This window comes from Heterodontus francisci, chromosome 19 (genome assembly GCF_036365525.1).
Source record: "Heterodontus francisci isolate sHetFra1 chromosome 19, sHetFra1.hap1, whole genome shotgun sequence".
In the NCBI taxonomy this organism is placed as follows: domain Eukaryota; kingdom Metazoa; phylum Chordata; class Chondrichthyes; order Heterodontiformes; family Heterodontidae; genus Heterodontus; species Heterodontus francisci.
The window spans coordinates 71840141-71852378 of record NC_090389.1 but is presented as its reverse complement, the minus strand read 5'-3'; the positions used below and the strand labels follow the sequence as shown (position 1 = coordinate 71852378).

At 41.4% G+C, this 12238-nt stretch overlaps 1 protein-coding gene across 5 annotated transcripts in view; it reads left to right on the top strand.

The window, feature by feature from the left end:
* The window catches only part of LOC137380173 (inter-alpha-trypsin inhibitor heavy chain H3-like), a 199673-nt gene that overhangs the window by 143110 nt on the left and 44325 nt on the right, over window positions 1–12238 (top strand). For all 5 annotated transcript variants that reach the window (XM_068051927.1, XM_068051928.1, XM_068051926.1 and 2 more), the window contains 2 exons: window positions 8343–8393; window positions 9178–9207. In XM_068051927.1, coding sequence (XP_067908028.1) covers window positions 8343–8393; window positions 9178–9207 — 81 coding nt within the window. The remainder of the gene's footprint in view (window positions 1–8342; window positions 8394–9177; window positions 9208–12238) is intronic.

Here is a 12238-nt window from a genome sequence, read left to right as displayed (position 1 = left end):
CAAAGAGATTTAATTGTATTGAAAGAAGATAGTTGAGCAGGAGTAGGCCATTCAGCCCATCAAGGCTGCCCCACCATTCAATACGATCATGGCTGATCATCCACTTCAATGCCTTTTTCCACACTATCCTTATATCCCCTTATGTCATTGGTATTTAGAAATCTGTCAATCTCTACTTTAAACATACTCAATGACTGAGCTTCCACAGCCCTCTGGGGTAGAGAATTCCAAAGATTCACAACCCTCTGAGTAAAGAAATTTTTCCTCATCTGTGTCCTAAGTGGCTTCCCCCCTGTTTTGAAATTGTATCCCCTGGTTCTAGACTCCCCAGCTAGGGGCAACATCTAAGTTGCATCTACCTTGTCTTTCCCTTTAAGTATTTTGTAGGTTTCAATGAGATCACCTCTCATTCTTTGAAACTCTAGAGAATACTGGCCCAGTTTCCCCAATCTCTTTTCATAGGACAGTCCCACCATCCCGAGAACAAGTCTGGTGAACCTTTGTTGCACTCCCTTTATGGCAATAATATGCTTCCTAAAGTAAGGGGACCAAAACTGCACACAGTACTCCAGGTGCAGTCTAACCAAGGTTCTATACAATTGAAGCAAGACTTGACGACTCCTGTACTCAAATCTCTTGTGATAAAGGCTAACATACCATTAGCCTTTTTTTAATTGCTTGCTGCACCTGCATCTTAGCTTTCAGTGACTTATTGACAAGGACACCCAGGTCCCTTTGTACATCTACACTTTCTAATCTCTTATCATTTAAGAAATACTCTGCATATCTGTTCCTCCTACCAAAGTGGATAACCTCACATTTTTCCACATTGTATTCCATCTGCCATGTTCCTGCCCACTCACTAAGTCTGTACAAATCCCATTGAAGTCACTTTGCATCTTCCTCACAGCACACATTCCCACGTAGTTTTGTGTCATCTGTGAACTTGGAAATTCTACATTTGGTCCTCACATCCAAATCATTGATATATATTGTGAACATCTGGGGCCCAAGCACTGATCCCTACGGTACCCCACTAGTCACAGCCTGCCAACGTGAGAATGACCTGTTTATTCCTCCTCTCTGCTTTCTGCCTGTGAACCAATCCTTAATCCATGTCAGTATATTACCTCCTATCCCATGTGCTTTAATTTTGCTAACTTTGGGGGACTTTATCAAAAGCCTTCTGAAAATCCAAGTATACCACATCCACCCACTCCCCTTTATCAATTCTGTTAGTAACATCCTCAAAAACTCCAACAGGTTCATCAAACATAATTTCTCATTCATAAATCCATGTTGACTATTTCCCATCAGATCATTATTATCCAAGTGTCCATTTATCACATCCTTTAGAATAGATTCTAGCATTTCCCCAACAACTGATGTCAGGCTAACAGGTCTTTAATTCCCTGTTTTCTCTCTCCCTCCCTTCTTCAGTTGTGGGGTGACATTTGCTTCCTTCCAATCTGCAGGAACCACTCCAGAATCTATAGAATTTTGGAAGATGATTACCATTGCATCCACTATCTCCATAGCTATCTCTTTCAACACTCTGGGATGTAGAATATCAGGTCCTGGGGACTTGTCAACCTTCAGCCCCATTAATTTCTCCAATACAACCTTCTTACTAATACTAATTTCCTTCAATTCATCATTCCCTCAAAACCCTTGCATCTCTAATTCTGGGAAGTTTCTTGTATCTTCCTCCATGAAGACAGACACAAAGTAAACATTTAGCTTCTCTGCCATTTCTCTATTCCCCATTATAAATTCTTTGGACTCTCTCTTATCCAAACATTTCCTTTTTACATACCTAGAGAAGTGTTTACAGTCTGACTTTATATTTTTTGCTAGCTTACATTAATATTCTGCTCTTCCTTTCTTGATCAGTTTCTTCGTCCTCCTTTGATGTATTCTAAAATCCTCCCAATCCTCAGGTTTACTACTATTTCTGGCAACTTAATAGGCCTTTTCTTTTAATCTTATACAATCCTTAACTTCCTTTGTTATCCACAGTTGACTGCCTTTACTTTTGGGGGTTTTGTGCCTTGAAAGAATGTATAGTTGCTTGTAAACTATGTAATATTTATTTAAAGACTATCCATTGCCTATGTACTGTCATACCTTTTAATGTATTTTCCCAATCCACTTCAGTTAATTTGCCCCTCATATCGTCATAATTTCCTATGTTCAAATTTAGCACTCTGGCTTCAGATTGAACTACCTCACTTTCAAACATAATGTAAAATTCTATCATATCATGGTCACTCATCCCTAAAGCTTCTTTTACAACAAGATTATTAATTAGCTGTTTCTCATTACATAATACTAGATCTATAATAGCCTGTTCTCTAGTCGGTTCCTCAACATACTGCTTTAGAAAACCATCCCTAACACACACCAGAAACTCGTCCTCAACAGCATTAATGCTCATTAGGTTTACCCAGTCTATATGCAGATTGAAGTCGCCCATGATTACTGTATTACCCATGCTACGTACTTCTCGAATTTCCTGATTAATACCATGCCCCCACTACCATTACTATTTGGTGGCCTATAAACGATTCCTACCAATGTTTGCTGCCCCTTGCTGTTTCTTAGCTGCACCCAAACAGATTCCACATTTTGTTCTTCTGATCTGAGATCCTCCCTTACTAATGTACTGATCCCATCCCTTATTGTCCAGCACTTCACCCACCTTCAGTTGCACTTACCTGCTGCCAGCCTTCAGAGTGGCATGGGAGCAGCTTATGCAGCTCCACCGTCCACCTCTGCTGAGGGTCAAGGGCAGAGTGTTCACCATCGCCAACTGCTCCAGCAGCAAGAGGAACACGAGCAGCAGCACCAGCCACTTCCTCCTCAGCCACATGCCCCTCCACAATGCATGGTGGATGGACACCAAGATCCAGATGGAAGGAGGTGACACGTGTCTACAAGCAGAGGATCAGCTCTCTTGACATGTCTGAGCACCAGTGCTTCAGGAGGCTGAGGCTGTCATGGCAGTTTGCCGCTGATATCTGCATCTTCATGGAACAAAACCTCCTTCCTAGTGGACCAGGTGAGCATGCATTGCCAATGGACAACAAGGTGCCTGTTACTAGAGAATCACCCCATTCTGCCTGCCTCCCACACCCTGAATCTCTGCTTCTCTAACTTGTGTGCTGTTTTCTCCTGAAGGAGAGGAAACAGGGAGGTGTGAGTGCAAAGGAGAGAAGGAGGGTCACTGTGAGGCATGGGTGCGAGAGGGCATTAGGCTGAGGGCAAGTGTGAGTGTTTGCTGCTCTGATAGGAATGTGAGGTGCCTGCAGGGAGAGGATATGAGTGGAGCTGCATGGTGTGGTCCTGAGGAATGCTATACAGGAGACTTCTGGGCAAGTCAGTGTGTGGGGACTGGAACCTGAAAGTGTTATGCCACTCGTCTGTCATACCCTCCTGAGGACTTGCCTCTTAATTGGTTTGCTCTGGTAAAAAGCAACCAGAAGGCCTGATAATTGAGAAGTCAGGTTTGCGACCTGAACATGGTCCTGCCGTTGCAACAGAGACTAAGGCAGTATAATTCCCTCCGCTCTGCATCTCTACTTTCTAATTATTTTCCTATTCTTAATTTATTCTCTTGTTCCTGTCATTCTGCCTTGCTTACTTTTGCTGTTTTGCCTGTATCACTGGGCTGAACTCTAATTCTGTTTCTGATTGGAGTTGATTTTAACTGTCTCAAATTGGCACTAACAGGGCTGTAATGGCCTCAGAATGAGGTTGGTAGACTTACTGTCTTATGAAAGCAGACATTCTGCCTGCTGCTGCTGTTTATCCTGAATTGATGCCAATATAGTAACGCAATTCAATTCAGCCCATGGTCACCAAAAACAGCTTAAATTGCTGAATCATGGATACTCTAACAGGTGTAAATATGCTTCCTGTTATGGTACCTCTTTGGTAGACAATTAGTTGCTTTGTTTTATTCACATATTCACAGCTATTGGAATGTAACCTTGTCTATCCTGCTGCCAGGCAAATCCATCAAATGTTAGGCATAACTTAGAAAAAAGTTTTAGTCCCTTTGTTGAATGCATGAGTATTTATTTACATTGGAACATTATGTTATAAGCTTCAGTGTAACATGTGCAGTGTTTGTATTCCAGACTCCGTGCATAGGTTTGGTTTGGAATCTTTACATTTTACTAAAGCTTAATGCAGACATCTGTTGGATCTATCACAACAGATCTTTGGTCGAGTTCTGAGATTCCTCGGCAGATCATTGGTCTGAATCTGTAATATATGTCACTGTTAGTGTTTCAGAAGCAGGGCCACACTTCCCCATTTGTTTAGGTTGAACCCATGGTTGGTCTGTAGAGGCTGAATAGCCAAATGTTGCCACAGTTCTGACTCTCACAATGCTGGCACCCTGGCCCAGCTGCTGCTGTATTCTGTGCACACAAAGTGTGCCAAAGATTCCATGATTGTTCCTTTAGTGACGGAATTCCCAAAAACCTGCTTTCAGGCTCAAGGCCCGGCGGGAATGCTTTCATTTCAACCTAGTTGAGTGTTTTTCCCCGCCGTGTTGATTGCCATCTAGTCAGACAAACACTTTATGATTGTTTCGGGTGATTGTCAATCAGAAAGCTCCAGTCTCCAGTTATGATTTCATTCTAACTAAAGTCAGGAACACTGAAGCCTCGCTGCTCCATATGGAGTCCCTGAACGTGGGCCAGATCAAACTGTTCTGCAGGTCAGGTCTGGCTCATGGACAATGTATTTCATACCCCTGGTAAAGACCTTGGCGCACCATTCACCAAGATACTACTGGAATATTGTTCCACTCAATTAATCTCTCTCCTCCACCTTTGATGCCCATGTCCCCACCCTTAATGTTTCCCACTCTGTTTGTTTTCATTGATGTGGACCCCATTTGGACTGTCTCAAGTCCAAGGGGTACAATCTTGAGCATGTCTGATGCCCAGCTGGTTTAATCATCCATCACCATGTCTGACTGGACCACATCAAGCCCTACCAGACCTTGCTCCCCTATGCCAAAACCATTCATTACTCAAGGATAATCCTGGAAAGAAAAGATAACTCCAGGCCTCAATTCTCCTCTACCAACCCTCTTCCCTTCCATAGAGATTAAGATCATCATGTTTCTGAAATTTCCTCCCTTCCCCTTGTCCACCAAGCCAAATCTCCTCCAAGTTACCCCTGTGCCCTAGCTCTGAATCTGCATCTTTTTTTAGTTTCTCTTTTGTCTCACCTAATTTTTTTCCATAAGACCCACTTTTTATTCCCTTGACACTGTTGTCACTAAACTGCTAACCACTCAACTTCCCTTCCCGGCTAGCTGACATCGCAAACGTCTGTATCTCCTTAGGTAATATCTCCCTCCCTTTCAACACCACTATCACCACCTTTCTCCTCAAAAAACACTTCTCAGCTCCTCTGTACTTGCAAATGATCATCCCATCTAAAATGTGCCTTTCCTCTCCAAAGTTCTTGAACGGGTTGTCACCATCCAAATCTGCGACCGTCTTTCCCACAACTGCATGTTTGAATCTTTCCAATCAGGAATCCACCCCTACCACAGCACACCAATTACATCCTCATTGACTTTGGTGCATTATGATTCCTTGTCCTTCTTGATCTCTGCGCAGGCTCTGACAGGTTGGCCTCCAATCCTTCAACTCCTGTTCTCCATTGTCCAGCTCAGTGGAACTACCCTCACTTCATTCCACTCTTGCTTCTCCAATTGTAGCAAGAGTATGTCCAGCTCCCCACACCCCGACACAATTACCTCTGGAGTTTTACATGGATCCATCCTTGACCACTTTTACATCCACATGCTGCCCCTTGGTGACATAATCTGAAGCCATGGGACCAAGATCCAAATGTACACCTTCAAATCCCAGATCTATCTCTCCACCTCACTCCTCTGTGTTGACAAACTGTTTAACTGACATCCAGTTTTGGATAAGCCACAATTTCCTCCAGTTCCAACATCTTCTGTTTTTAGATAAATGCAAGTTGTTATTGTACATTGGATATTCTGTATGCCTCTTATACACTTTCTCTCCCTTTCTCTCTGCATGTGCCTCCCTTCTCTCTGTTTTGTATTCTCTCTTCCTGACCCATACCAGGCAACAGACTAGGAGCTGCAGACAAAAATCTACTTTCTCTGGGAATGGGGGACTGTATTATATTGCATAAAGCAGCTGAGCTATCATGCCAAGGCTTGGATAGAGTGAAATGTTGGAGCCTAGGACTAAAATAGAGACAATGGGGGCTGGAGATGCTGCTCTGGCTGTACAATTGTTCATAATATTGTTGTATTGAAAGTATTTCTTATATTACTTGGCTGTATTTAATAAATATTAATAACTATCCCAAGCCTTTGCTCATGGTATGGCACAGGATAAATTGTTTTATAAACAGGGGTGTTATATACACAGTGCAATGGGTAAAGTGTGATGGGAAGTAAATGTGACACGTACAAGAAATTGGTGTTATGTGGCCGACTCTTATTGGTAAATGAAAGAAAGACTTACATTTATATAATGTCTTCCACGATCTCAGGACGTCCCAAAACACTGTTCAGCCAATTAAGTATTTTTGAAGTGTTGTTCTTGCTGTAAATGTAGGAAATGCAGCAGCCAATTTGCACGCAGCAAGATTCCATAAACAGCAATCTGATAATGACTAGATTATCTGTTGGCCAGGACAACAGGAAAACGCCACATCTCATCTTCAAAATAGTGCCATGAGAACTTTTATGTCCACCTTAGAGAGCAAGCAGGGCCTTGGTTTCACGTCTCAACCAAAAGACAGTGCAGAACTGCATTAGAGTGTCAGCGTAGATTTCTGTGCTCAAGTCTCTAGAATGGGACTTGAACACATAAACTTCTAACTCAGAGACGAGAGTAGGCCCCACTGAGCCACAGCTGTCACATTTGTTTTTATGTTAAACAATGGTGAATTTCCACAGGGGTTCTCCCATTGGCCTGTTTAATTTTGGTGGTAGAGCAGGAGATCCCAGTGGGAATTAATCTTCATGGTTTCTACGTTAGGTAGGGTTAAGACAGAAGGTATGACTACAGTTCAAAATGGAAGTGAGCAAATGATCAATTGGTAGAAAAGGCATTAATAGATCAGTTAAAGTAAAATTTCTTTGCTGGTTTGAATAGTTTATTTTGAATTGTAATATATACAGTTGGCAGAGAGAAAGTTGTGGTTTTGAGCTGTGATCAGGAGTGCAACTTAGTCTAAAGTCAAATTTGTGAATGAAGCCATGATTTTAAGCCATTGTCACTTCATTTACCAAGGTGTAAAGGATTGGGTCTGGTAGCTCCGTGAATAGGAGAAGCAGAAGGAGTGGCTGCCAGAACCAGAATGCAGAAGAAACAATTAGCCACCGGCAATGTGAATAAGCATGTCAGAGGAAGCAGGAAGCAGAATGCCAGCAGGAGATGGAAAGATGTGCATCAATTTAAACACTCACAGAAGTCCTAATTGTGTGATGGCTTATTGGAATTGTAATTGGTTACATGACTGAAGGAGTTTTATGTGTGGGTACTTTATAACTTAAACATAGGGAATATGATAAAGTTATATGGGTGGAAATGATAAAGTATGGGGAAGGAGGTTGTCCTTGGAGACTAGTGCAGTGCATCATAGTGTCAGTGAAAGAGGGAAAGAAAGTATTTGGAGACAGGTTTGTGTGAGTCCAGTCATTTTTCTAAAGCATTATGTAATTTTGATGTATCTATTCTGTTATAAATTGAATTGTTAGCTGTATATTGTGTGGTGAGATCAGAAAAAAAATGCAACAAGGAAAATTGAGAAATTTGATCAGTTCATTTTATATTGCTTGCTGGTCATAAATAGTAGCATGGCGGGGGAGGGGGGAATGGTTCTTTAGATTTCTGTTGTTCACTCATTTCTGCTGTTTGTCACTCACCAAGTGAACCCTTTTAGTTCATTGACATTTAATCAATCAGATGCTTGATTGGTTTAAATAACCACTTATTCTTAAGTTTCAATCATTATTGCATTTTTTGTCCCACACGGATGATTTGAAGGTGTGACACAATTGAGGTGTGATGACCTTGAACCAAGACGTATCACAAAACTGACCAACCAGATTGCTCAAACTATTTATTTGGTTGTTTTTTATCCAACCCATTGAAATGTGTACAGCTAATAGTTACATTTGGAATGCAATAAAAATTTACATATTACATCATACTTTAGAAATTTTACTGAACTTGGTTCCAGCAACATTCTATAGATCCATGTTAGGCACAGATTTTTTTAAAAAATATATAAATAGATGTATGCTTTCATTTCTTTTTCAGAAATCGTGGCACGGCCACATAGATTTCACAGTTCTGTGCAATATGGAACGGGTAAGTTTTTTTAAACAACTCTTAATCTTATTTTGAGGTGTTTCTGAGAGATGTGCTAAGCTGGTAGTGTAGGCGATATTTAGTCAAATACAAACATGTGGAGGAAGCCAAGATTTCAAGTCATTGCCACCTCATTTAATCTGATTGAGTCTGAAACTCCGTGCGCAGGAGAAGCAAAAGAAACAGCTGTCAGAGCCAGAATGGTAGAGGAAGAAAGTATGGACTGGAAATGAGAATGCCAGTAGAAGCAGGAAGCAGAATTCCAGCAAGCGATGGAAAGATGCACATCACTTTACATATTCTCAGAAGTCCTAGTTGTGTGATGGCTCATCGGAATTGTAACTGGTTACATGACTGAAGGAATTTTATGTGTGGGTAGTTTGTAACTTTAACATAGGGAACATGAAGAATAAATTGGTTAGGTGGTAATGGCAAAGTACTGGGAAGGAAACTGTCCTTGGACACTATTGCAGTGCATCAAAGAAATGAAGAGTATTTGGAGACAAGTCTATTTGAATTTAGTCATTTTTCTAAAAAAATTTCTAAAGAATCAGATCGTTCAAACTATTGGTTGTTTTTTCCAACCCACTGAACTATATGCAGCTAATAATTAAATTTAGAATCCAACAAATATGTTTACATATCACATAATTCTTTAAAAATGTTTCTAAACTTGGTTCCATCAACATTCTATGGATAATGCTAGACACAGATTTTTAAAAATGATATAATTAGATGTATATTTTCATTTATTTTTCAAAATTCAACATGGCGCGACTACAAGGACCCCCAGGTGCTGCGGGATATCTAAATTGTAAGTTTTTTTTAAACAAATCTTAATCTTATTATGAAAGATGTGCTAAGCTGCTACACAGGTGTAAGAGGTTCTTAATCATATACTTCCTTTTCCTGATATATATTAATGACCTAGACCTTGGTGTGCAGGGCACAATTTCAAAGTTTGCAAAAGCATTGTGAACTGTGAGGAGATAGTATAGAACTTCAAAAGAACATAGACAAGTTGGTGGAATGGACAGACAGGTGGCAGATGAAGTTCAAGTAGAGAAATGTGAAGTGATTCATTTTGGTAGAAAGAACATGGAGAGACAATATAGAATAAAGGGTACAATTCTAAAGGGAGTGCAGGAGCAGAGGGACCTAGGTGTATATGTGCATAAGTCATTGAAGGTGGCAGGACAGGTTGAGAGCGCAGTTAATAAAGCATACACTATCCTAGGCTTTAATAATAGGGCATAGAGTACAAGAGAAAGGAAGTTATGTTGAACTTATATAAGACACTAGTTCGGCCTCAGCTGGAGTACTGTGTCCAATTTTGGGTGCCGCACGTGAGGAAAGACGTGAGGGCATTGGAGAGAGTACAAACAAGATTCACGAGAATGGTTCCAGGGATGAGGAATTTCAGTTATGAAGATAGATTGGAGAAGTTAGGACTGTTTTCCTTGGAGAAGAGAAGGTTGAGAGGTGATTTGATAGAGGTGTTCAAAATCATGAAGGGTCTGGACAGAGTAGACAGAGAGAAACTGTTCCCACTCATGAAAGGATCAAGAACGAGAGGGCAAAGCTTTAAAGTATTTGGTAAGAGAAGCAAAAGTGACATGAGGAAAAACTTTTTCACACAGCGAGTGATTAAGGTTTGGAATGCGCTGCCTGAGAATGTGGTGGAGGCAGGTTCAATTGAAGCATTTCAAAGGGGAATTAGACAGTAATATGAAAAGGAAGAATGTGCAGGGTTATGGGGACAAGGCAGGGAATGGAACTGAGGGAGTTGCTCTTTCAGAGGCCAGTGTGGACAGGATGGGCCGAATGGCCTCCTTCTGCACTGTAACGATTCTGTGATATACAAATATGTGAAGGACGCCAGAATTTCAAGCCATTGCCACCTCATTTACCAATGTTTAAAGGTTTGGATCTGGCAGTTTTGTGAGCAGAAGAGCAAAAAGAGCAGCTGCCACAGCCAGAATAGCAGAGAAATAAAGTATGCCAATGGACTAGAAATAAGAATGCCAGAGGCAAACGAAAGCAGAATGCCAGCAAGAGATGGGAAAATGTGCAGTGTTTGAACATTAACATAAGTTCTTGTTGTGTGATGGTTCATCGGAATTGTAATTGGCTACATGATTGAAGGAATTTTTTGTGTGTAAAGTTTGTAACTTTATCATAGGGAACACGAAGAATAAGTTGATCAGGCAGAAGGTAAAGTGTGGGTAGGAGGTTGTCCTTCAACACTCGTGCAGTGCATCATAGAAGGAAACAAAGTGTGTTTGAGTTTAGTCATTTTTCTAAAGAGTTATGTAATTTTGCTGTATCTAATCTGTCAGAAATTGAATTGTGAGCTGTATATAGTGCGGTGAGATCAGAAAAAAATGCAATTAGGAAAATTGTTTGAAAAATTTGATCTGTCCACTTTCTGGCACTTGCTGGTTGTGAATAGTAGCTTGGGGATGGGGGGCGTGGGGGGAATGTTTTAGTTTTAGTTTTAGAGATACGGCACTGAAACAGGCCCTTCGGCCCACCGAGTCTGTGCCGACCATCAACCACCCATTTATACTAATCCTACACTAATTCCATATTCCTACCACATCCCCACCTGTCCCTATATTTTCCCTACCACCTACCTCCACTGGGGGCAGTTTCTAATGGCCAATTTACCTATCAACCTGCAAGTCTTTGGCATGTGGGAGGAAACCGGAGCACCCGGAGGAAACCCACGCAGACACAGGGAGAACTTGCAAATTCCACACAGGATTTTTTGCCTTTTGCCACTCACCAAGTGAACCATTTTAATTCATTTACATTTAAACAATCAGATTCTTGATTGGCAATTTAATGCATAAGTGGATATTTAAACCAATCATGATTGCTTTTATTTGTCCCACACAGATATAACAATTTGAAGGTGTTGCACTTTTGCAGTGCGATGCCCTTGAACCATGAGTTATCACAAAACTGACAAATCAAATTGCTCAAATTATTTTTTTCCATCCCACTGAATTATACAGCTAATAATTAAATTCATATGTTGTCCAGGCCTCATTGCCATAGAACAAGGTACTGAGGACACAGGCTTGATACACTCAGACTTTTGTGTTCCATGTCAGTGCGCCATTTTCCCACACTCTCTTGGCCAGTCTGGACATAGCGGTGGAAGCCTTTCCCATGTGCTTGTTCATTTCTGCATCGAGAGACAGGTTACTGGTGATAGTCGAGCCTAGGTAGGTGAACTCTTGAACCACTTCCAGACCGTGGTCGCTGAAATTGATGGATGGAGCATTTCTGACGTCCTGTCCCAAGATGTTCATTTTCTTGAGGCTGATGGTTAAGCCAAATTTGTTGCAGGCAGCCGCAATCCGGTCGATGAGTCTCTGCAGACTCTCTTCAGTGTGGGATGTTAATGCAGCATCATCAGCAAAGAGGAGTTCCCTGATGAGGACTTTCCGTACTTTAGTCTTTGCTCTAAGAAGGGCAAGGTTGAACAACCTGCCACCTGATCTTGTGTGGAGGAAAGTTCCTTCTTCTGAAGGCTTAAACGCATGTGAGAGCAGCAGGGAGAAAAAGATATCAAACAGTGTAGGTGCGAGAACACAGCCCTGTTTCATGCCACTCAGGATAGGAAACGGCTCTGATGAGGCACCGCTATGCTGAATTGTGCCTTTCATATTGTCATGGAATGAGGTGATGATGCTTAGTAGCTTTGGTGGACATCGATCTTTGCCAGTAGTCTAAAGAGACCACATCTGCTGACGAGGTCAAAGGCTTTGGTGAGATCTATAAAGGCAATGTAGAGGGGCATCTGTTGTTCGCGGCATTTCTCCTGTAGTTGACGA